The following is a 24,759-nucleotide window of genomic DNA, read 5'->3' as shown; positions in this document are numbered from 1 at the left end:
TCAATCAATAAATCAATCAATAAATCAATCACTGGGTACAAAATGTTAACCAAAGGTGAAACTGTGTGCTTTCGATACAAGTATGTCTCATCGTGCACGCCTACGCTTCCCGGACGCGAGCACGTAAACGCACTGCCCGTTAAGAACATGACGTAAGTACGTGCTTCAGCCTGCCTGAAAATGTTCTCCAGTGTTGTTGGCTTTCGAAGGAGCGCAGGACTTTTTCATGAAATAATACCTTTTTACTGGCCAGGGACGACGAAACCAAGCGCATGATTTTGGACTGTAGTAGCTTGCGCTCCTGATAAGGGCTGAAACGGTGTTTTTGGGAGACTACAGCGGGAAGTTTGTGTGCTTTTCTCCCGGAGTGATGTCGAATCCTGGGACTAGAAGAAACGGCTCCAGCATCAAAATCCGGCTGACAGGTAAAAAACGAGAGCGAAACCGTGTGTTGAGCATGGGTTTTGTGGAAATTAATGTTTACCTTTACTGTTTGTTTTGTCAACTGTTGAAATTGACCACAAATAGGCTACTGTTTGAGTGTCTGTTTGCTCTACCGTTCGCCCAAACATCCGGTTTTTGTGTGGCACAAGTGCTAGCTTGTTCGTTGGGATGCTAGCGAAATCTCTAAAGGACAGTGGACCAACTGTCCACTGATCTGTGGTCAGCACAGACACGTCCGACTGGCCGATTCCTTTAAGCGCGCTTAAAACGTGTACACAAATAATCGGTCATTTTAAATGATTTCATTCTAACATTGTAGTTACAGTTGACTGCTAACAGCTATCCAGCTAGCGTTACACCCTTTTTGGTTGGCTGCTGACCACCAGTCTAACACTACAGACGGACCCCAAAGTCATCAACTCTGTACACAAGGTGAAAGTTAATTCCGAACAACATGTTCCTCAGAAACAGGTCTATCAGTAGGTGTGAAATAGATTAGAGCTGATCATTTCCGTGTGGTGTCTGCTGCGGCTACTCAGATGTCTGTATGATTCTCTTGAACTTGTCCCCGAACACATAAGCTGTTAATGTATTTATGTTTTTGCGTCTATTTTATCTTATGACTTTCCGTCAGATTAAAGTCCTTTAAAAGGTCACGCTCGGTCGAGACTGTCTCAGTCGGCATATAGACCTGAACAACCCTGTTAACAACTCAGAAAATCAGAAAACTGTTTGTACTCAAGGTAAAAGCAAATAATAGTAAAAAAAAAACAAACTCGACAGCAGTCATTGATTTATATATAGTAACTGGAACAGACGAGTCTGGTTTCTGTGTTTTGAAAATTCGCTTTCATTTCACTTAATCGTTATGGTTTAATTATTTTACTTTCCATGTCTTTTGTTTTGAATATAATGTACTGCATTCTTCCCTCTGATGTATTTACGACGGTGCCCTCTATTCAATGTGTGTATTGTTGTTCCTCTCTACCTCATTATAAGTGGTTTATATTTACTAAGTAAGTTAAATATTTGCGGCAGCACCAGACACGTTGTGTTTTTTTTTTATTGAGGACTAAATTCTACCATATGTTATGCTACATGATTTGGCAGCAGTGGTTAGGTCTGGAATTTGAACCACTGTATTCAACTATACTTCAGAAGCCTTGAATTCCAAATGAGGTTTAAATTCATAAAGTCATAAATCACCACAAATGAGTCTGGAGACATAAAGATGTTCCAAAAAACATTTTTAGAGTTGCGTTACCCTGAGATATATCAACTACTGTGTGAAAAACAATTTTCCCGTCCACATGGCTGACAAACTCATTACAGAAATATTAAAAGAGATATATCAACTGACAAACTCATTACAGAAATATTAAATGACATTAAAATAGTAATTATAACCAATGCATTTATTCGAGATCCAGCCTTGTTTGGGAAATGTTCATTTGTCCAAACGACGACTACTTCTTTCAGGCATGTCAATGCCAGTGTCAGCAGTAAGAAGACTAAAAATGAATACTGGAAGACAGTTGTGAGACTTCTTTTTTTTTTTTTTTACTGTATAGAAACACTACAGATTTTACAAAGTTAGGTATCCCAGTTCTTCAAAGTTTTATTAAGAATAAATCTGGGATGAAGATGATAATAGATCAAGAATCAGGCACTACAATAATTTACATTAATTAACTTTCGATAAATGACAAGTTGTGTGTCAAAAACAACAGTGATTCTTTTTTGTGATTTTACGAAAAAAAAACAACAGTTATTCTTTTTTGTGATTTTACGTTAATATTTCCTGTCTGTCTTCCAACACTAAGCTGAAATCATTGCTCGTACACTGGCTGTTCCACAAAGTGCACTTGAGATGTTATTAGTATTTTCTGTCTGTTTTTCAACAGTCACCTGAAATCATTGCTCGTACACTGACTGTTCCACAAAGTGCACTTGAGATGTTTTGGGTTTTTTTCCTGGTCAGTCTCTCCTGTGTCGGACACTTTACTTGTATGTCCTGTCTTACGTACAAACTGTGTTGTTCCCACATACAAATGGACGCACAAACTGACTCACACACACAGTGGAACAATGGCTTTTACTGTAGCTAATGTGACCCCACTGGGCATCTGAGGGCCTCTATTCACATGGTAATGACCAATCTGTGCTGCCGGACAGATGTCGTCTGAATCATAACCAAAAAAAAAACCAAAACACTCCCTGAATTTGGCTCCCTGACAGACTGTGCTTTAATTTGATCTGGGTTGAAATGGAAAACAACAGCGTGATTATGATTGATGTTTTTTTTTGTTTAAAATGTCGACAGAGAAGTATTGTCAAAAAATGCTTGCACCATGCATCATTTTTATTCTCAGTTCCTCTTTTCTTTATTAAAAATAGATTTCAAGAGCGCTGACATAGTAAAAAAGAAAAAGGTTCCTAAAGATCAATTCCTGCATCTGGCACAAATATTTAGTCATCACACGGTTAACCAATGTCTGTGTCACGTTTAATTGTGTTCAAGGTTTCTTTTTTTAGTGTTTTGCTGTGGCAATATTTTCAGAGCGGGGTTATAAATTTAGAGAAATAAACTAATGTGAAACTGAATTTTGAAATTGAGGTCAGGGAGTAACAGACTATCTGCTGTAAAAATGTCATATTGGAGAAAATAATTAATAATTTATCTAGTGCAGTTAGGAAATGGGCACCTGGACAGACTTGGTTTGTAGAAGACGTTTCACCTCTGATCTAGGAGGCTTCTCAGAAGGAGGTTTTTTTTTTTTAATAAAAGTTAAAACGTCCTCCAGAAACCAAGCAGAATGGAAGAGGTAAACACAGAAAACGTCCTCCATCAGGCTTTAAAAATGACTCTGTTATGGTGGGGAAAAAAAAGAAACGTCGGTGTATATTTTATAAAGACGGGATAAAACCAGTTCTAATCTTAGTTGGTGGCAACAGAGGCGTCGGGGTTTTATTTAAATTCCAGGTGTTTACAGTTGTTCTGTGTGCACACAGTTACTCCAGTATAGACATACATCAGGTCTGAATGGGATCATTATTTCAGTCTGGATGCTAACTGAGGTTGTTGTCAGTGATTGTGTCCCGCCCCCACAGGTATGAGTGGAATTCTAATTGGGTAAGGAATGTGCGGTGAGCCAATGGGGGGTGCTGCGCTGCGCTGTCTGGCTGTAGAACACTCTGTTTAGTCTGTCAGAAAGAGATCTTGTTTGGCCTACATATGTGAGGCCTGTGTGTGTGTGTGTGTGTCTTTGGCAGGGATGCAGACAAAGAGCAGGCAAGTTTGACACTGGTTGACTTTTCAAATTGGGACGTGTTTATGTAGACATTTTTGAGCCGAGCGGAGTCAGATTGTTGTGTCTTCGTGCCTCTACTCCAGTCTCTACTTCGTGAAGCCGACATGAGAAACAGTCAGTGTGTAAGAAGAGTTCTTCAGTTATCCATACTTACAGATGAAGAGATTAGTTTTCACTTTTCACCGTGAGCAGAATCTGGCAAATCTTGTTGAGCAAGATTTACAACGTAATATTTAAAACAGCATCATATGTCAAAAGTCAAAGCCCAAGTCAAAAGACATTGGTTTGTTTATTATGTGGTGACACAAAGAAGAAGAAGAAGAAGAATGCAAACACATGGCGATGTGATGCTGAGAGTGAAATTGGCAGCAAATCAAATCGGTCACTAAAAAGAAAAGCGTCGTCTGTTCCGGTTTAAAGGATCTCCGTGGCTAATGCAGTTGAATGAAAAAGTTAATCAGCAGGATTATGTAAATTCATTCAGGAAAGCAACACGTGTCGTGCTAGCTTTTGTGCCCAGAAGCTGAATGGAACAGACGTTTCTAATCAACACACCACTGTGGCCTGTGTCCGGCGGAGCAGGTGATGAAGACGGTGGTGTGTGAAGAGTTTTTAAAGTAGAACGTGACAATAAAGTGGATTACACAGAAAATAACCCCCTATCTCATCTTCTGCGGTAAATAATTTACTTCTAAATCTGAGTTTATTTTCACTTTATATCACGACTATTTAAAACATTCATGGCATTTGTCTGAGCAGCCGTCGGCCTAATTTATGTGTGTGACAGTATTTTCTTGACATTGTCTTTAAATTATTTACGAAGTACACAGGACTAGAGGGAAACAGTCGGCACACAATATCTGGAATGGCTGGAAATTGGTGCTATTTTTAAGAAAACATAATTATTTTAGTAACTCTCTCCCAAAGGGCTGCAAAAATTAAATGTGTTAATTACATCCATTAATCTGTGATTAAAATCAAAATAAAAATCAAAACATCTCAACAAATGGTGTGAATTGTATTGTTGCTCAGATACACTTTTACGCCCCACATTTCTTTTTTTCACTGAGGCAACTTTAAGGTGGTTTTCTGGAGATTTTGTAAATATGTTAAAATTCCTATTCCTAAAAATATTCCTAAAATCATTTGAATTAATCACAAGCAAAAGCTGTGAAACACATACATCTACCTGCTGTTGTTTCTCTGTTTCAGCAATATATTGAAAAGGATTTTGTTGTGAAAATTAGGACGGCCCCAGGAACAACTTCTATTATTGGACAAAGACAATTCAGAATGTACTGCCTTTGTTTTACTAAGTAACAGAATGCAGCTTTTATTGGCTTCGATTTCAACTAGCTGCAGAGCAGGTCTTATGAGGTATTACTGCGTCACCAAGTTTATCCAGATTTTGACAGTAGATGTGGATGTTTTGACATCCTTTGGTTGTCTCTAGCCGTGGGCCGTTGCTGGAATGTTGCCTCTGACTGTTCAAGAGTTTCTTTTCTTCTTCTTCTTTTTTTTTTCCCAGTTTAATGATGTTGTTAATTCTTCAGCGTTCTCTCACCTCCACTTGAAAGAGCCTGTGGCTTCTTTCTCTAAACACCGACGGCATCTCTGTTGACCAAAGACTTTTAGCTCGGTATCTTCTGACCAGATGAAATGCCTCCACTCTGCGTCATCTGCGTCTGTGTTGGTCAAACATACCTCAGTCTGGCTTGAAGTTGTCCCTTCAGCAGAAACGGGAGTTTTTCTTGGTCTCGCAGAACGTTCCTGCGCAGGACTCGCAGTGACTGTCGGTTCTGACCCTACAATTCCAGACTGGTCTCAGTCATTTATTACTATGTTCTATGCTCACGAAACACATCTGTTACCAGTTTTCTCTCTGCAGTATTTAACATTTTTTTGTTTTACGTCTCTTGCTCTCCAAGCGTCAGCATCTTTAGTTTTTGCAGTGAGTAAATCTAAAAGATCAGTTTAATTATGACTTAATTTTTCAAAGGTGAAGAGCATTACTGTTTTAACTCGTGTTAACTCGATGTGCTTACATCTAATCTGTAAGTTAGTGGGTCTTAATCTTTGACTGTGCACGTGACTCTCGCTGATACACTACTGGCCGGGACAGACTTTTCTTTTCCTCTTCTTTAAGGTGTTTCCAGTGATCACTGGAGACTGATTCAACAGAATCTCCCTTCAGCTCTTCACAGATTGTCTTTTTTACAGGGCTCATAAATGCCAAGAAAGAAAGTCTCCAGAAACAGCTGAGCTGTGGATGTGTGTGTGTGTGTGTTCTTTCACCAGCCGTGACTTTGGCAGAGTGAAGGATTTCCTGAGATCTAGTGAGAGGCCCTGTCACACATGCGAGCGCCGCTGAAGAGTCGAGAAGTAGACCGTGATTGAAATGGGTGGAGGTAAAAATGTAGGGGTGTAGGCTGAGTGTGTGTGTGTGTGTGTGTGTAGAAGAAAATTGAGCTGAAAGGGACAGAGAATGTCCTCCTGCTGCTCGGAGCTATGTGACAGGGGCAAATAAGAAACCCGATCCCATCCCTCCGCTGCTGTCTTTCCTTTATTGTGCATGTGAAGAAAGGATGAGGTCTTGGTGTGGAATGTGTGAGTCAAAGGGAGGAGGAGGACTCAAAGGAGGAAGAGGAAAGGATATCCTGCAGCCATTCTCCATGGGTTAATCACAGGAAATAGACCAGGCTGCACCAGACACATCCACAGCACCGCCGTCACCACATCCTCAACCACCACAGCTGACTGACTGACTGACTGACTTCCCAGATGGCTGTCATGGCCAAAGTAAATTATGCCTGATTTTAATTGCATCTCAGAGCAGTAATTATGTGTTAAAATTGGGTGAAAATGAAAAAGAACTGCATTGTTCTCCAGACAGTAACTGACCTCCAGTTTCTGACGTGACCTTTCTCACTTCTGGAAGGACCAGCTCTGACATTTAGACCAATATGTTTGTTCCTCTTTACGATGGATGTTTTGATAAATGTGACTAATTCTGTGGAGGAAAATGTAGAAATTGAGCTTTTTAAAATGTTTTGATTTTTTTTTTTCCTACAAGAAGACAGTAATTTTAATGTAATAATGCAGTCCAAACACCAAAATAATATGAACACAAAATGGTCAAATAAGGAAGCCCTGTGTCTTTTTATGTCTTTTCTAAGAAGGGATGTGCAAATACCGGTGCTGGTGTCGGTATGAAGCGCGATACTTTACTGAATTACTCATACTTGTACTCAGTAATGACTTTGCACTACAACCAGCTGCGTCCCACACAGTTTTGGGGACATTTTTAAACCGATTTAACTGGAAATGAAATGATCTTTGTCACATTAGTATAAGTACACACACACACACATTTGAAGGACTCCAGCTTCACTCCAGTGGTTAGCGACACTCAAATGTCCACATCAGACACATCAAACCAAGCGATGGTCTTGTTTTGTCCACAGCGTCCTGTAATCAGGACAGGGGACATGACCGTGTGGTGGTTTGGTCTGTGTTGTGTTGTTCTGTTTTCTTACCAGCAGAGTTGGCCTGGAGTGACATATGCCCACTGTTGCACCACCACACAGACTGTCTGGCAAACAAACACACTCACCCACATACACACACACACACACAAACAAACAATCGCACACACACACACAAACCAAATGCTTTGCGCAGACTTCCAAACCCACATCGCGTTGGTCAGTTTAAAGCTTTTCCTTGAATCCACACAAGTGATGTGGCAGTGAAGGCATTCTGCCACTCTCTCTGTGGGCGGCCTGTATGTCAGCTTCTGTGTGTGTGTGTGTGTGAGTGTGTGTGTGTGTTGGTGCGTGCACTGTTACTGACACTGGCCTGTACTTTACTGTCTGAGAATCACGTCAGTTTTCCTGCTCATTACCATCGTCAGGCATTCATATATTATCCCTGACAGGATTCTTCCTCCTCACATGTTTCAATCCATTTGTATCAACCTACACACACACACACACACACACACACACACACACAGCGGGATCATTTACATATTTGTAGCAGAGCTTTGTTTTTTAATGCTGCCCCCGTTTGTCTTCTTTTGCAGTATTATGTGCCAAGAATCTCGCAAAGAAAGACTTCTTTCGTAAGTACATGTGCAGTTTTTCATTTGCATTAATCCGTGTGTGTGTGTGTGTGTGTGTGTGTGTGTGTGTGTGTGTGTGTGTGAGGTGTGCTAATGAGTGGCCGACGGGTTTCATCAAAGACCGCTGCCTGTGTGTGTTTGTGTGCGTTTTCAAAGACAGCATTGTGTACAAATTGGCACTGGTGGCGCTCAGTCACTGCGCTGTGATTATGCTGCGCATCATCGATGTTTTCACAGCACAGGAGGATGAGTGACCACCTGTAATTACACTGTAATGACCAGGACAATAACAACGACATTTTTCATTATTTTGTTTTTCCCTTCAGGCAGTATAGACTCCAGTTACTGATCTATCTTTAGACTTTTGACTCAGAGCTTGAGTGGAAATGCATCTCCTTTAAAGTGACAATAAATCAGTTGTTTGTAAATGATTTTATTTAGACTGTAAGGCTCGACCTTTTCACTCACTCCTTCTCTGATGTACTGCAGGTCTGCCAGATCCATTTGCCAAAGTGGTGGTAGACGGATCAGGTCAGTGTCACTCGACAGACACAGTCAAGAGCACATTGGATCCCAAATGGAATCAGCACTATGACCTGTGAGTGTCCAGCGACTCAGCCTGCAGCTGCTCTTTTTGTTTTATTTCCGTTCTTCTACTCATTTCACTGGTGAAGCAACTTGTTTCATACTGTTATTTGTACTTCACAGTTATATCGGGAAGACGGACTCCATCACCATTAGTATATGGAATCACAAAAAGATCCATAAACGACAGGGGGCCGGCTTCTTGGGCTGCATACGTCTTCTTTCCAATGCCATCAGCAGGCTAAAAGACACAGGATGTAGGTCTTTGTTTTCTTTTCTTTTCTGGAGAAATTCACACGATCCCTCAAACACTGCTGAGTGTCATGTCTTTTTCGATGGTTAGTTTTGACGTCCAGTTATGTTTTTAGAAAAAAAAATGTATTTCTCTTCTCCTCTTTTTGATGTTTTTAGAAAAATGTATTTCTCTTCTCCTCTTTTTCCAGACCAGCGTTTAGATCTATGTAAACTGAATCCCTCAGACAGTGATGCAGTGCGGGGGCAGATTGTTGGTAAGCACAGACACACACACACACACACACTCACCTTTACACGCTTCTTCTAATATTTATTCCACCCTCCCTGACCTTTACCACCTGCTTTCTTTCCAGTGAGCTTACAGACGAGGGACCGCATCGGCAGCGGAGGCCCCGTGGTCGACTGCAGAGGACTGTTGGAAAATGATGGGTGAGTGTGTTCCCAAACACTATACTGTTTGTTTCATTTATGTTCCGTGGCTTTTTTTTTTTTTTTCTACATTGTGGAAAAAATACTTCTGGTTCAGAAGCGCTCCAGTCATCTACTTAACGGTGTGTGTTTTTTTTTTTTTTTTCTCCCCAGGCCTGTGTTACAGGGATGTTTCAGTGAAGAGCCGCTGCCTTACTCTGACCCCACTGGCGCTGCAGGTGGCGGTAATTGTCGACTGGACTCCCCCAGTCAGGAGGGCCGTCTTCAGAGCCAGCGAATCAGAGGGCAGGACACTAGAGGTCATGGCCACACCCCTCAAAACAGACCTCATGGGAACCAGCAGCCAGATCTCCCTGAGGGATACGGTCAGTAACTCACTGATCCAGTGTTACTGTTAATATTTGACACTGTATGCTAATGTAACCTACTTCTCCTAAACAAACCAGAACAACGAACGACGGTCCAGGGCCAGGTGTACTTCCTTCATACGCAGACGGGCGTCAGTACCTGGCATGACCCCCGGATACCACGGTACGGTTGAATCTCAACTAGTTCCTTGTCCTAGTAAACAGAAGAGGAGCGACACCACCGTCTCTCACCACTGTGTTCTGGGCCTGTTGTAGGGATTTGGCCAGTGTGAGCTGCGAGGAGCTCGGACCTCTGCCCGTGGGCTGGGAGGTCAGGAGCACCGTGTCGGGTCGCATCTACTTTGTGGACCACAACAACAGAACAACACAATTCACAGACCCACGTCTACACACCATCATTAGGTACAAGAACACACACACACACAGAATTACCCGTCATTTTCTTTCAACTCATCTGCCAGTTCTCTAGCTCATCATTCGCTCTCTCTCCCTTCCCTCCCTCTGTCCTACAGCCAGCAATCTCAAGTAAAAGAATCCTCCCAAACCCCCCAGATGGACGTGGGGGGTGAGGATGGGGGAGGTGGTGGAGTGGGTGGCAGCAGCGGTGGCGGAGATGGTGACATGGCGGCACGTTACGAGAGAGACCTGGTGCATAAGCTGAAGCTGCTTCGGCACGAGCTCTCCCTGCAGCAGCCTCAGGCGGGACACTGTCGCATCGAGGTGTCACGAGAGGAGATCTTTGAGGTCGGTGCTGGAGGAACATAAAACTGTTCATGGCATTAAAAAAAAAAAACAACCTCTTTGCAGGTCGTCAGTGATTAGAGCTGTGTTTAAGATCATTAGGTGTTTTTCTCGTAACATGTTCTAATGTAACCTGAAGGGAGGTGTCTGATGTTTTGTATCGTGCCCTGTAGGAGTCCTACCGGCAAATAATGAAGATGAGACCCAAAGACTTGAAGAAGAGGCTGATGGTGAAGTTCAGGGGGGAAGAGGGCCTGGACTACGGCGGGGTGGCCAGGTAATCCATCTACAGGGTTTAAGAGGAGATTTAATCCATACATTTTCACGTTGACCTGATGGATTTTCTGTCCGTCCTTAAATATGATCTGACTCAAAATTCTGAGCAATGATTGTTATGTTAATTCTAATTTAAATCTGGAAATCTATACTTCTGTTCACTTAGTGTTCATTGGTGTATCTTTGTAAAACATTTTTGTCTGTACATATTTGTCGTCACAGTAAACACATAACTTCCTGATAGAAAACAAACCAAATGAGTCAGGCTCAACAGGTTTTCCCCCATGTCTGTTTGAATTTTTGTGCCTGTAGAACATTGTTTTCATAGTTTTGTTTCTTTTGGGAAATACTGTATGCTATACTTTGGTTTCCCCCTCCAGACCACTACAGAGACGACTACGACTACTTTTGCTAATGTTTGTCAACCGTCATGATTTTTTTTTTTTTTTTTTAACCCTGTGCTGGTTTTCTGCAGGGAGTGGCTGTACCTGCTGTGCCACGAAATGTTGAATCCTTATTATGGCCTGTTTCAGTACTCCACAGACAATATCTACACACTACAGATCAACCCTGACTCCTCCATCAACCCTGTGAGTGGTCACACACACACACACACGCACACACAAAGTTACAGACACGCTGTAACGACTTTGTTGTTCCTGTTTTTCAGGACCATCTGTCATATTTCCATTTTGTGGGTCGTGTCATGGGCCTGGCAGTTTTTCACGGTCACTACATCAACGGCAGCTTCACGTTGCCCTTTTACAAACAGCTGCTGGGCAAACCAATCCAGCTGAACGACCTGGAGACCACTGACCCCGAGTTGCACAAGAGCCTCGTCTGGATATTGTGAGCAAATTTCTGCACTGGGAAAACAAAATACTGACAGGTTTTTCTAACAGTAATATTTTGTTTTACAATTATCCTCCTCCTGAAATTGGATTTTTTTTTCACAATTTTCCTCCTCCTGAAATTGGATTCTTGTTGTGATCTTCTCAGAGAGAACGACATCACCTCAGTTCTCGACCATACGTTCTGCGTGGAGCACAATGCCTTTGGGAAGTTCTCCCAACACGAACTCAAACCTAACGGGCGTAATATCCCTGTTACTGAAGAGAACAAGAAGGAATATGTGAGGTGAGAACGGCCGGACTGTCGTACCCTGTGGTACAGCACTGTATTCTATAGCGGTGTATTTATTTGTGTGTTGTGTGTGTCTTTGTCTTCTTCAGACTTTATGTGAACTGGAGATTCATGCGAGGGATTGAAGCCCAGTTTCTGGCTCTGCAGAAGGGATTCAGTGAACTTATCCCTCAGCACCTCCTCAAACCCTTTGACCATAAAGAACTTGAGGTACATGTGATGTAGGAAATACTGACTCACAGTAACGGTACTGGAATTTATTAGAGTCACTGTGGCTCACCTGTACTGGTCTCCTCACTTTTCGTCCAGCTGATCATCGGTGGACTCGGGAAGATTGATCTGGCGGACTGGAAAACAAACACACGACTAAAACACTGCACAAGCGAAAGCAACGTGGTGCGGTGGTTCTGGCAGGCGGTGGAGGCTTTCAGTGAGGAGAGGAGAGGGCGCCTCCTCCAGTTCGTCACAGGCTCCACCAGAGTCCCACTACAGGGGTTCAAAGCACTGCAGGGTGGGTCAGGCACTGGTTCACAGACCAGAGACGCACACGCTTAGAGTAGTCTAGTCTAAGTTTAAAAACCAGTGATTCTCAGACTTTTTACAGCGTTTACCGCAGCAGCAGGTGTGATGTGAAATGCTTTGTGAACCAGAATTGAGCAGTGATAACTAGAATGTATGTGTGTAAGGCTCTACAGGTTCTGCAGGACCAAGGCTCTTCACCATACACCTGATAGACGCCAACACAGATAATCTGCCCAAGGCTCACACGTGGTAAGAACAGCAGAGAAACAGAAATGCCTTTCGTGTTCAGCATTTGTGTCGGACCTTGAGTTGTTATTGAAGTCTTTGTTCTTTTTCCTCTTTGTCCAGTTTCAACAGAATAGACATCCCGCCGTACGAGTCTTACGAGAAGCTCTACGAGAAACTGCTGACGGCCGTGGAGGAGACCTGCGGCTTCGCTGTGGAGTGATGAACCCACGACCGGGACGGCAGACGGAACACATGCACACGACTATTTGACATTTTAATATATGAACACACGTAAACAAAATATCACGTATACAGAGAGTATACAGAGCAGCCAAGCATTACAAAGAACACAGACTCTCACACACACCGTCTCTTGCCACCTCTGCACCACCCAGCTGCTGGGGGGGGTTAAACGAGGAAGCACAGCAGGAGGGGGCGGGGCATTTTAAAAAACTTTTTCAAATGTTTTGAAGAAGCATTTTTATCCTTCAGTTTTAAACAAGCTACGATGTCATTCTTCAGAACATCTGACCCGCAACATCGAGTTCAACTCCGGTCGCACTTGACTCTCCGGACAGAATCAAAAAAAAAAAACCCTACATGAGCCTGGGAACAAGAGGCGTTGAATCTCGATGTGTGACGATCACGCAGAGGAGCAGTTCTCTTTCTGACAAGCAGAATGATTGACTTGTGTTCATGCTTCATGTTTAACCACTGTGGTGTGTGTGTGTGTGAATGGATGGGTGTGCGTGTGTGTGGCCTTTTGTCATTGTGAAGACGAAATTGTGGATCAAAACTTAACACAAGAACATTTTGCCCTGTCCTTAGTGACAAGCACCTTTTAAATGAATCATTTAATCGGAGCTATTTTAAGATTAAAATAAAGACTAATCTAGGGTTGGTCACAGACAGAACCTTCCCTCGGCACGTGATTGGCAGAAGGCAGCTGCTAAAGAAGAAATATTCAGCCAGTGAAAAGGTCACTCACTGTGTCCTTATTTACCAAAAATGCGATGGCCCTCCGACCAATTAGAGACCAGTACTCGGAGGCTACTGTGGAAACTCTAACAGCAATAAGATACAGCACTCAAACCGGAACTACTTTCCAAAAAACCAACAATACTGGCTGTGCTATAGTTAAAAAAAAAAAGTTTTGCACCGAGGCTGTGTTACTGTGATGAAACATTTGTCTCCTCCTGATGAAACTTCCCTTTAGGCTTAAGGGCTGGGGAATGTGTGAGTGTCCTCACAACAATGGAACGGTGTGCGCTCTTCTGGATGTGAGTGTGTGAGTGTCGGGCACGGTGCACAGTTACGCTGTTAAAAAAAAACAATGATCAAATGAGCCTGCTCCTCTTGTTTGGTTACTTTTTTTTTGTCTCTTCAGTTTGTACCTGCGACCACTCTGATCCATTCTTATTTTATTATTTATTACTAAGTGATAACAGACCAAGCTGCTACAGGCTCCACCCAGAGCTGACACTAATAACTTCATCAGCCCCCTCTTACCCGACTTGAAGGGTCAGTTCACTTGGAAGTCAAGTAATCCACAAAGTGGGTTTTAATCGAATTATGTTACAATTTTTTTTAACATTCATGTTTTTTCGGTGTAATATGTTGTCAATGTATGAAAACTGTAGGTTTGTTTGTGTTTTTAATACCGCGTTACAGTAACAGAAGTGAGGGGACATTGATTTTACCAAACCCTAATTTTTTTTATTTTATTTTTTATAAATCTAACATTACTGACGTTATTTTAAGGACGACTGACGATACAACCAGGATGGAAAGGAAACGTCTGCTTCAGGAGTTCTTTGGGTTTTTTTATTTAAAGATTTGTAATAAACTCTCATAAGCCTTTTTATACACAATTAATCATCCATTTTACCATCCTTTGGTTCTCTGTGCCCCTCGTTTTTTTATTTTTTTTTCCATTGCTCCATAGACTAATCTTTAACCCTCCATCCTCCTCCTCACGACCACCCTGAATGAACAAAGTCTCTTAAGTCAGTAATTCCCTACAAAAGTGAATAAAATACAAACTACATTTTAAAGTAAGTGATATGGAAAAACCTTGAGATTGGTTGTAGATCGAAAGCTGTTCAGCAGTATTTCAATCTGCCTTTTTTAGGTTCTGAGTTCATTGTGTAATGGATGCAAGAGTATTGTATCTTACTATGTAGTAAACATTTATGGAAAAATACAGTGTAAATAAGATTATATTAAAGAAAACTACGTTGAAAATACATGCCGAGGTCCAGGAGTATGTTTTTATGTGTCTGTCTGTGTGCGATTGTGTTTCAACTGAGGTTTTACATGTTGTTATTGGAGTAAAAAGAAAATCAAATAAAAAATTGAATTTGTGTTTAGTCATCAAATAACTATAGTAAATGTATGTTCTAAATCTTGTCCAAGCAGGAAATATCGTCATCTGACAGCACAAGGGAGTCACGTTCGAGGGGCACCTATGGTACATCTTAATACTGCCACCTACTGGTTTAAAGGTTATCTTCTAGGATTAGAAAAACATGGAAAATAAAAATAGATCAGCGTAACAGCAGATGAATACATCACCCATACATTCAAATACATGTTGTATATATATAACCCCCTTTTTTTACTTTGAAACTGAGTAGTGAAGTATCAGATCATAGTAGTATTGTTTATAAAAGACATTAGTTCCAAGTGTCTTTAAATACGTTCATCTTTGATAGTCAAACATCCATCATCGAAGTCATGAAATTCACAAACCCCCTAACGGAACTCTTACTGTTTTGTAAACCGCGGATCCAAAAACTGTGGTCGGCTGGGAACGAGGGTAGGACCACATTTCCCAGAAGACCACGGGCCTACGCTGCCAAAGCCATTGTGCGTGTGACGTTGATGCTGGTCTTGTTTTGGCAGTTTGTTTCGTTATTCTCGCTTATCAGTCCACCAAGAAGCATTGACAGTGTGATTCGTCGACTCCAAGTTCTGGTATTGTATTGTTTTTGCACATTTTCTTCCCCCACACAAGCGTTAAATGTGTTTATTGAAAGGCATGTTGTGGGGAAAAAATGCCCTCACTTACTGAGCTAAGGAGTGAGTTGCCCTCCTGGCTAGCTAGCTAGCCTTAGCTTAGCAGGGAGCAGTGGTTTGTTGTGGGCTTTGGGTTTAAGCGGAAATGTTCATTTGTTGCTGTGATTGTGATTTTTCCTTTCGATCACGGCTTCCTTAATCTGAAGCTTATAGTTGTTATTCAGTGTTTACCGGTGATCTGTTGATCAAGCCAACATTTATGCAGCTTGTTCATTAATACCATGGCAGAATCTGACGTTCCTGTTCTGCGAAATTAATTATTTTAAATTAAGTCCTGAGGAGAGTTAGTCTGCGGCTGCAACAGATTCAGAGGAAGTCTGTTATTGCTGTAGTGTGCAGTGAATATGTTAATACACAGCTAAAGAAACACACAGAATCGGTTTTAATGTGCAGTGTTGGGGTGTTTGTTTAAAAAATATACCAACCTGGCGGATGTTCCTGGTTCACTTTAAAGAGTGGTTTTACTGCTGCTCGGGTTAAGACATTATGGGAGCCAGTAAATGGCTCTAATAGAAGTTAAGAACCCAGTGTTTTGTTATGAAATCTAAGGAAAGTCTGATGATGTGGTGGTTTAGACAGAACATGTTTTTGTGTCTTTTAATTTGAAGCATGTGTTCTTCCTAATTGGACTGCAAATATGAAAATACAAGTATAGAAGTTAATCTTTGACAACAAAAATGAGCAAGAAATTAGGCCAAATGTTCAATGGGATGCACTGATGCAGCAGAGGAGGACCAAGTGTCTGTTTAATTAATCTTTACCACCTGCAGAAAGCAGAGGAGGACCAAGTGTTTAATTAATCTTTACCACCTGCAGAAAGATACAATGTAAAGAACCATCTAGACTTCAACTGTGGATGTGTAGAGATAAGCAGTGTGAATGCTACTTTGTGTGGGCCCAGATACTCCATCTTCGGGTGTGGAACTCCCATTGAAGACGAGTGTCCTTGAATTTCCAGAGAAAGTCAACACTCGGTCCACCGTTTGTGACGACTGAATCACATTAAAAACCAGGATGAGGTTGTGAGAGGCTTAGTAGATGCTTATCTGGTGTCACTTCCTTAGTTTAGTGCCGTCTTTCAAAGAATGTTGGAAATGTTAATGCCTCAGTGAAGGGTTTGAACTGTCACCTTTAATGTTTTAAAGTGATTTCATGTCTGTGTGTGTCAGATGGCACTGATGGAGCTGTGACCTTTGTCTGGTGGTCTTAAGGAGCTGGGGTAAGTGTAGCTTCACGATGGCAGACGGCGGCAGTGACGATGAGGTCATTCATCTGGCGAGTTTCAACGTCCACCGCAGTCAACGTGAGACACAAAACACACACAGTGCATGCACCTCATTTAAGATTCAGTGTTAAGTGTGTGACATCCTGCTGCAGAAAACTTTGACCAGAGTCCTTGAATTTAGAGACATTTCTCAAATGATTTTCATCAAAACAAATCATATATAAAATGCATGTGAAGTTTGCATCTTTTTTAACTATTGTAAAACCAAAAATATATATGGGCTGATGAGTGTGAAAGGTTGTAACACTTCCTTATCGCTGTGTGCAGAAAATTAGTGTCAGACTGGTGTGAATTTGGTCCATGTTTATGATTTAGGAAATAAACCAATTTGGAAACGTCTCGTCTGGAAATGCAGCCGTGTGTTATGTTTAAATTTAAAAGTTAACCGTTAACCGTGATGACCAATCAAATTATTAGTTGCAATGTATGTGTAAGGATTATAAGGCAGACAGTAGCCCTACATTTAGTGTAGTGATGTAATCAAAGCTGAATTGTCACATTCTTATAACATTTCGACTTAACTGTTGTACATTCCCATTTGTTATTTTCTATTTCACAAATTCTGAATATTTGAAACTAGTTTCCTCTTTGTTAATGTGCTCTAATTTGCTTCCTGTTAAGGCCGGTCTGCCAAGAAGAGGGTGCTCATCACCATTTCAGATGACTCAAATGATTCAGATGAGGAGCCCATGATCTTTATTCCTGGCAGTCCAGTTTTAGTTCCAGATGATGGTGAAGACGATGACATCAGCATACTGGAGGTAAACGACTCGTAAACGACACGTTGTTTTAATATCACATTTTCATTGCTGAAAACTCAAATGGATGGTTTCAGTTCTTCTTTTCTTTTCTTTTTTTTTTGCCCAGTCATGGTTTTCAAAAATCTGTTGAGCTGCACAAAAACCCTCTCTTTGTCATTTTCTGCTGCCCTTTTATTGTGTGCCATACATTTTCAATCCAAGACACGTCTGGACTGCAGCCAGGCCCATGATCTCTGTCTACAGAGCCACATTACTGTAATTTGTCATTAAATTCCTACAATAAAGTCGTTCACAGTAGCTTTTTTAATTATGCAAGACATTTGCCAAGGTGGTGGAGATGACACACATTTAGCATCAGTTTCTTTGTCTTCAGGAAGTCCCTGTTTTCATGAATGTTATATAAATATTAACTGTGGACATTGATCCTTTGCCATCAAATATTTTTATAATAATAATGGATTATTCTTAGTTCAGCACAAAGTGTTAAGCCATGACCTATTTATCATTTTTTTTCCTCATGTTTTATTGGTCGTTTTCTCTCTTACATTTTTTCCTGCAGCATCAAGTTCCTCCACAAAGACTTTTGATCCGACCAGCAGCCAAATGGGGCACGGTTTCTTCCAGACTGAGTCAAACTGTAAGTTCCTCTAGTCAAACAGCTGTGATCCCCGCAGTCAATCCAAGCCTGGCCCCATCTACCTCCAGACATGCCACTGCCAGCTCCACTGTAGCAGAGACAGCCACACGGACTGAAACAGCAGTGCAGCCCGGCACCTCTGGAGACACACAGCCACAGCCTGGCTCTTCTTCTTCTAACGCAGTGACTCAAAACTCATCGAAACCTGACGTAACGTCGCAACAGGACAGTACGTTAACCAATCAAAATGTGGAGCTTCAAGCAGTTTCTACTGTTCAAAACACATCTACCTCCACAACAGCAACGGCTGAGGAGAGCTTAGGCCAAGCAACTCCAGGAGCCTTTCACGCTCAGCCCAGTGCCCCCGGAGCCTCATCCGAACCGAGAGCTGGCTGTTCTGCACAGATACCAGTGAGGACGACTGCGTGCAGCTCTGCCCGTGCCACACATTACTCTGGTGCAGCTACAGCAAGTGTTGCAACGATGACAAAGACAGAAGAGCGGGCGGGTCCGAGCTCTGACTCACAGGACAATCCTCAGGCTAGCACATCGTCTGCACACGCACAGCCTCAGCCAGGTACATCATCGCAGCCTCCCTCCAGCGGAGCTACAAACTTCCTACAGGTAAAAGCACTGAAGCCATTTGTTCTTCAGCAAAAGCCAACGTTTCAGGTCTCTACTCTAGTGACCCAGCGCCAGTGGCAGCCTCGGGCCCACAACCAGGTGCAGTTCGTTTCATCCCACCAAATGCAGGGCAATCTTATTCAGATTGAACCACAGCCCCTGGCCCAGGCCCCTGCCCAACCCCCGGTCCAGGCAGCACAACCCCCCCAGGCGATGCTCGTCAACTCCCACACAGTGCTTATAGCTGCAGCCCCAGAGAGACTTGGACCTCTGGAACCTGGCCACCGGATTGTTCTGGGGAGCCAGGTTCCCGGGGAGGCTGAGCCCATGCCTCCCCCACAGGCCGGCGTCTCCGGTGTTGCCCCAGCAGTGCTCGGCTTTAACATCATGGCACCTCACGTCATCTCCAACCCCATCGTTCCGCCTGCTTCGACAGCCTCGGTCCCTGACAACAGAGGAGAGGCTCGTCTCATCACAGCGCCAAACCCAGAGAGGGTCACCCCACTGCTGGAGGTCGTGGCAGTCCCTCGGGCCCTGGAGGCCATTCCCCAAATCGAAGATGCAAGACCTGGACCCTCTGGAGGAATGCAGCTACCCCCCCACATCAGAGGCCCTATCACTGTGGTTGTAAGTAACACGTACGGCTTTTATCAAGTGATTTACAATAAAACGGAATTAAAAATGTAAAACACACCAGATATTGTTAAATCATCTGAACGTCTCCTAATTCACTGTAAACCGTATAAACGTCTGGTTGTTGACCAATCCTAAGTTCTTGGTGTTTTGTCTCGTGTGTCTCAGAGATACTGCATGCATCATGAATGGCTCTGTACTCTGTACTCTGTACTCTGTACTCTGTACTCTGTACTCTGTACTCTGTACTCTTTTCTCTGTGTGAATGAATAGATGAACAGATACATCTTCACTTCTGTCAACTCTCCTGTGTTTCCCCCGCAGCTGGATCTGTTCCCAGACGTTCAGGAAGCCTATGTAGCAGAACTGATGCAGAAGAATAATGTGAAAGACGTGAATGTGTAAGAACAGCTGAATATAAAACATCTCAAGAAACATATGAGATGACTTTTTTTTGTCTGTTCAAAATGTACCTCAAGAAGGATATAACAGTTCAGTGTGATCCTGTTGACCCGTTGGTTTCCAGTATCTGTAACCTGCTGTTGGAGAATCCAGACTACCCCAGGAGAGAGACTGCAGCAGTGGCCGCTGCAGCTCCGAGCAGCATCCTGCTGGAGTCTGGAAACACCCAGACAGACGTGAGTCAGTCAGTTTGTCAAAGCAGCGGTGTGTCATCGTGCACGTCCACCGGTCATTTGTTTACAATGGCTTAAAAAAAAAAAAAACTCCAACAAATTCCGTGTCCCTCTCAGGTGGCCGAGGATCTGTTTGACTACGCCAAGCTGGGCACGGTGGGACTGGAGGCTGTGATGCAGGCTGCAGATCTGCTCATGTCAGATTTCAGGATGCTGAGCTGTCAGGACATCAAATGGGCCCTCAACGCCATGAAGGGACACTATGCAATAACACGCAAGGTACGAGCGGCGGCGTCGCTGGAGCTCTTCACCTACTCCTGCTTCTGTGTGTCCCAGTTTTCACCCAATCACTCCCCCCGCCCTCCTTCCTCTTTTTCTCCATCTCACCCAGGCCTTATGTGAAGCTCTGAAGAAGTGGCAGGACGCATGCGACCCCTCAGGGAAGAGACGACGGAGCAGAACCTCGTCTGAGCGATGTTACATTGATTTTTATTTTGAACACGGTCGGCACCCGTCTACCTTTTTTTAACCACTTTCTCCATTTTAACTATTCCAGGTTTCCTTATCACCTTCTTTACTTTTCTGTCTCGAAGGATCAGTGAAGTTGACCAGGAGGATGTATTTCCTGGAGAACGATCGCCGCTACTGCAGAACGTACAACAGTCTGGAAGCCTCTGTGCAGAAGGAGTTGGTGTTCTATCAACAGAAGGCCAAGGAATGGGCTGAGGTAAAAATAAAAAATAAAAAACAAACAGTCAGGAGTTGGAGAATGATTTTGTCTTGTGTTTTCAACGTTGATTTTGCAGTTTTACATGTAAGAGTTCAGTCATTCACTCTCTGTTCTTTTCCTTCTCCTTCTTTTTTTTCAGCATGAAGACTTCCTTCTGGCTCTGCAGGTCAATGAAGATGAATATAAGAAGGTAGAAACACAAACAAACACACACACAAACATACCTGTTGTAAACACATTTAAAGTTTAGCTACCGGGTCACATCAATTGTTGAAATTCTTCTGTCAGGACGGTCAGCTGATAGAGTGCGGCTGCTGCTACGGAGAGTTTGCCTTTGAGAAGATGACGCAGTGCTCAGACGGTCACCTCTTCTGTAAGGAGTGTCTGGTCAAGTACGCCCAGGAGGCAGTGTTCGGCTCCGGAAGGGTACAGTTTGACATTTTTATAATGACTGTTTCACCGCTTATGTTACACAAACCCAGGTTTTATTTTGGTGGTGTAGTTTTCTACAAACTCCTCATAAATTTCCAAAGTTTTTTTAAAGCTATATTACCTTTATAATATATGAAAACAGTGTTTTGTGAATTATTATTCTGTAGTAGCAGTTATTGCATTTATTAATGTCTATGACTTCTTTATGAATAACAGGCAGCAGCAGCAATCAAGAAATAATGAATTCAGTCCAATAAAAGTGTCATGGAGTGAATCAGCTCTCTGGGTCTGGATCATTTTCTTATGCCGTTTAGCGGAAACCAGACCAGAGCAGATTGAATTACATCTGTACCAGAGACAACATGTCTGTTTGTGATTATTTGTGTTTAAAGGTGTGTTGTCCTTGTGTTTTTTCTTTTGCAGTCAGAGCTGAGCTGCATTGAGGGCGGCTGCCTCTGTTCTTATCCAGTGTGTGAGCTGGAGAAGGTTCTGCCAGAGAACATACTGTGTAAATACTACGAGCGGCAGGCAGAGGAGGCCGTGGCTGCCACCTGTGCCGATGAACTCGTCCGGTAAGTGTGTGTGCATTTATTCTTGTTTCACCCAGCTGCTCACGGATGATTCAGCACAAGAAAAAGACGAGTCACGTTTATATATCTATATATGTGTCTGTGCTGCACCCCAGAGATTTACACCAGGCTTTGTGTTTTATCCACAGACCTCATTTAAATTTCTGGTGTTGCTCAACTTCCACCATGTTTTTTTGTGTGTGTGTGTCCAGAATGTGTATTGCTCTGTGCAGTTTTGTCTGTCAGCTATATATATTTTATCATGTAGGTCTTTTATAAGTGAACATTCCTCACGTCCTCCCACTGTGAGTCATCAACCTCCCCTCTGATTTTCACAGGTGTCCATTCTGCAACTTCCCAGCCCTGTTGGACAAACACATGTCTCTGTTCAGCTGCCCCAACCCTCGCTGTCGCAAGGTCAGTCCACCTGTCTCTCTCTCTCTCTCTCTCTTGTCTCCCGTCTCCTGTGGTAACAACAGGACTGAGGCTGAGAAATAAAGAATGGATCAGAGTTGAGGGGGATCAGTTTTTGTTGATAAAAAGGTTCAGTCCAGTGAGATCTCCACCTCCTCTGTGTTTATCTGTGCACCTCCTCCCTCTGTCTGAGGAATGCTGGGGGAGACGGTGAGTGTAGGTTTGGCCTCTGAATGACTTGTCGAGGCAGTAAATGATGACGGCAGGACTGTCAAAGTCAACCTGTTAACGGCTTTAATATATTTAGTTTTGATGTGAATCTGATGTGGTTCATGTCCATGAACTCCCTGTATGTGAACAACAACAACAACAACAACAACAACAGCCCTTCCTGAGGAGAAAACTGTTACTACTTCAAGGTTAAAACCTCGGCTCATATCTGTGGGTTTTTTTTTTTTCTTCCTACTGATAATCCACCTGGACGTGTTCACTCACTTCCTGAACAGTGTGAGACTTTTTTCCTCCTTTATCTCCCTGGGTTTGGTGTCACCCTACCCTCCCGGTTGCTGTCAGGCCGCTCAGATAATATTTGTCTTTAAAAAAAAAAAACATTTAAAAGTCGTTCACAAAATGTAATGTTCTTGTTCTTAGCCACGAGGAGTCAGGCTGATGAATGAACACATGACGACAACTATCAGATAAACCGGTGTGAAATGGTGTGATTACAGCTAATAGTGTTGTTTTTGGCTGGGTTGGGTTTTTTGGGGGGGTTTTTTCATTCATTTTACCTGCAGTAATGTCCGTTGAACTGTAGGTGGAGCCCGTGTTCCATAAAGCCTGCCTGGAAACACAGTTTATGCATCTGATCTTAATTACATCCGAACACACACACCCATATATGTATGTGTGTGTGTGTGTGTATATATATTTATATATATATATATCAGACATGTGAGTTTTTAAGCTTTTTTTATTATTTGATTTCCATCATCTGCTGCAGGTCAAATCTGAAAGGCCAGTCCATTTTTGAGGATGATGACTCTCAGACATGTGAGTGTAGCAGAGTTAATGTCAGTGAGTCAGCGTTTTACCAACATGGGTGTAGTTTTATATAAAGATTTTGAGTGTTTTACTACAATACTATCACCGTGAGCATGGCTGAGCACAGAGCCCACTCAGGGTGCAGGTAGGGAGGGGCTTCATTATGTAACTGACACACTTCCTTGAACCATCGGGTCTTCTTCTTCCATGCTGCCGTCTGATTGGCTGCTGGTAACTTTCCACTCCCCCCCCGCACCTTCACTCTCACATTTGTTTTTAAAGGTGGTTCAAATCAAACCTGACCCAGATATTTTTTTTCCTCCTCTTTCTCTTATTGTTCCCTCAGCTCCGCTCTGACTGACTCAAACCAACACACACACACAACACACAACACACACACACCGTGATATCAAATGTATTCCACATGTGCTTCGGTGCCTTGTTTATGTCCTGTGTGTATGTAGGCCCCTGAGATGGTCCTACAGTGCAAACAAGAGCTGGACCTGAGCAGCACTGAGTGTTTCTGCTGCTTCTGGTTGCATTTTGTGCATTATCACATCAGCTGCACACACACACACACACACACCCCTACTGTCTTGCCTCCTTGCCTTGTGATGATCACATTCACATTAGACTGCAGTAAATGCTCTCACTCCACAAAACCATTCGCACTCAAAGGAGGACCCCCACCTCCCCAACAACTCTCACCCCCCAACACCCCCACCCCCACCACAAACTGCAGACAGACTGCACTTCCATATAAGGTCTGTTTGTAGCCTGCTGCAATAGAGAGAAAGACAAAAAAAAACAATGGGAGAGGTGAGGTATGGTAAGACTGAAGAGTGTGGGGGGGGGGTACACTGTGTGGAAGAGGATGGGTGTACTGTGTGGAAGAGGAGAGGGTCTGATGACGAGAGATGGACATGTTAGGACAGGACACATCTGAGGATGGGACGAGTGAGAGAAGAATTAAATTCATTCATTTTAACAGACTAAATTAATCTGTGATTTTGGCTGAAATACAACTGTATTAACTTGGAGGGATCGAAGGGATGAACTTCTATTTTTCTTAATCCAAAAATATTTATTTCAGGACCAGAAGGAGATGATAGTAAATAAATCTGTTCTGTTTTAGTGGTTGTGGAAATCTAACAGAATTGTTCAGCTTTTTCAGCACGTTGTCAGACAGCTCCCAGACACACTCTCTCGGTCTGCCTGCTCCTGGTCTCTAGAAGACCACTAGAGGGGGATGTTTAACCTTCCTGCATCCCGCCCTCCTCCCCCTCTCACTCAGCAGCCTCATCTGTCTTTGTGTGATGTGGCTTTTCTTCTGTCATTTGAGTGAGATTCTTCTCCTCTCCTCCCTCAAGACTCCAGTCTAAGTGAAACCACACACCAGAGGGGTTTTTTCTACTATACCTTCGTTTTCTGTGTGCCATCGCTGTGTGTGTCTGGTCTTTTTTGACGTGAGGCGTCGTGAACATAAAAGACCAAA

At 42.9% G+C, this 24,759-nt stretch overlaps 2 protein-coding genes and 1 long non-coding RNA gene across 5 annotated transcripts in view; 2 read left to right on the top strand and 1 right to left on the bottom strand.

The window, feature by feature from the left end:
• Positions 1-151: 151 nt before the first annotated feature.
• Positions 152-14,671, top strand: smurf1 (SMAD specific E3 ubiquitin protein ligase 1). Of its 2 annotated transcripts, none has more exons than XM_008330217.3 (18): positions 152-425; positions 7,840-7,878; positions 8,368-8,476; positions 8,587-8,720; positions 8,907-8,972; positions 9,072-9,147; positions 9,301-9,512; positions 9,594-9,678; positions 9,771-9,917; positions 10,028-10,259; positions 10,430-10,533; positions 11,008-11,122; positions 11,203-11,381; positions 11,532-11,669; positions 11,765-11,885; positions 11,985-12,186; positions 12,371-12,446; positions 12,546-14,671. In XM_008330217.3, the coding sequence occupies exons 1-18, from the start codon at positions 371-373 to the stop codon at positions 12,643-12,645; spliced, it is 2,190 nt and encodes a 729-aa protein (XP_008328439.1). In that variant the 5' UTR covers positions 152-370; the 3' UTR covers positions 12,646-14,671. The 2 variants fall into 2 exon arrangements, with proteins under 2 accessions (XP_008328439.1, XP_008328438.1); XM_008330216.3 differs by having other exon boundaries at positions 12,362-12,446.
• On the bottom strand, positions 14,348-16,666 carry LOC112488389 (uncharacterized). Its single transcript, XR_003052397.1, has 2 exons — positions 16,314-16,666; positions 14,348-16,267 (listed from the first exon to the last, which is right to left on the bottom strand). It is a non-coding gene; the product is annotated as an uncharacterized LOC112488389 (long non-coding RNA).
• Positions 15,146-24,759, top strand: part of rnf216 (ring finger protein 216) — a 15,983-nt gene continuing 6,369 nt past the window's right edge. The window contains exons 1-14 of one of the 2 annotated variants that reach the window (XM_025064297.1): positions 15,146-15,401; positions 16,673-16,806; positions 17,410-17,549; positions 18,109-18,763; positions 18,872-19,437; positions 19,768-19,844; positions 19,970-20,081; positions 20,196-20,357; positions 20,470-20,581; positions 20,672-20,805; positions 20,948-20,998; positions 21,097-21,234; positions 21,664-21,812; positions 22,148-22,226. In XM_025064297.1, the coding sequence (XP_024920065.1) occupies positions 16,740-16,806; positions 17,410-17,549; positions 18,109-18,763; positions 18,872-19,437; positions 19,768-19,844; positions 19,970-20,081; positions 20,196-20,357; positions 20,470-20,581; positions 20,672-20,805; positions 20,948-20,998; positions 21,097-21,234; positions 21,664-21,812; positions 22,148-22,226 (2,442 nt within the window). In that variant the 5' untranslated portion in view covers positions 15,146-15,401; positions 16,673-16,739. Of the gene's footprint in view, positions 15,402-16,672; positions 16,807-17,409; positions 17,550-18,108; positions 19,438-19,767; positions 19,845-19,969; positions 20,082-20,195; positions 20,358-20,469; positions 20,582-20,671; positions 20,806-20,947; positions 20,999-21,096; positions 21,235-21,663; positions 21,813-22,147; positions 22,227-24,759 lie in introns of both variants that reach the window. The other variant, XM_008330235.3, reaches the window with a different exon arrangement.

This window comes from Cynoglossus semilaevis, chromosome 17, assembly GCF_000523025.1.
Source record: "Cynoglossus semilaevis isolate Cse_v1.0 chromosome 17, Cse_v1.0, whole genome shotgun sequence".
Classification (NCBI taxonomy): domain Eukaryota; kingdom Metazoa; phylum Chordata; class Actinopteri; order Pleuronectiformes; family Cynoglossidae; genus Cynoglossus; species Cynoglossus semilaevis.
Note: the sequence above shows the minus strand (reverse complement) of the source record. Positions and strands in the feature narration are given on the sequence as shown.

Excerpts from the sequence above, each read along its gene's own strand:
- smurf1 (XM_008330216.3), top strand. The coding sequence starts at position 371 with ATGTCGAATCCTGGGACTAGAAGAAACGGCTCCAGCATCAAAATCCGG. Across the intron at positions 426-7,839 it reads CATCAAAATCCGGCTGACAG|TATTATGTGCCAAGAATCTC; the intron begins GTAAAAAACGAG and ends CTTCTTTTGCAG. Across the intron at positions 11,886-11,984 it reads TTGACCATAAAGAACTTGAG|CTGATCATCGGTGGACTCGG; the intron begins GTACATGTGATG and ends CTTTTCGTCCAG.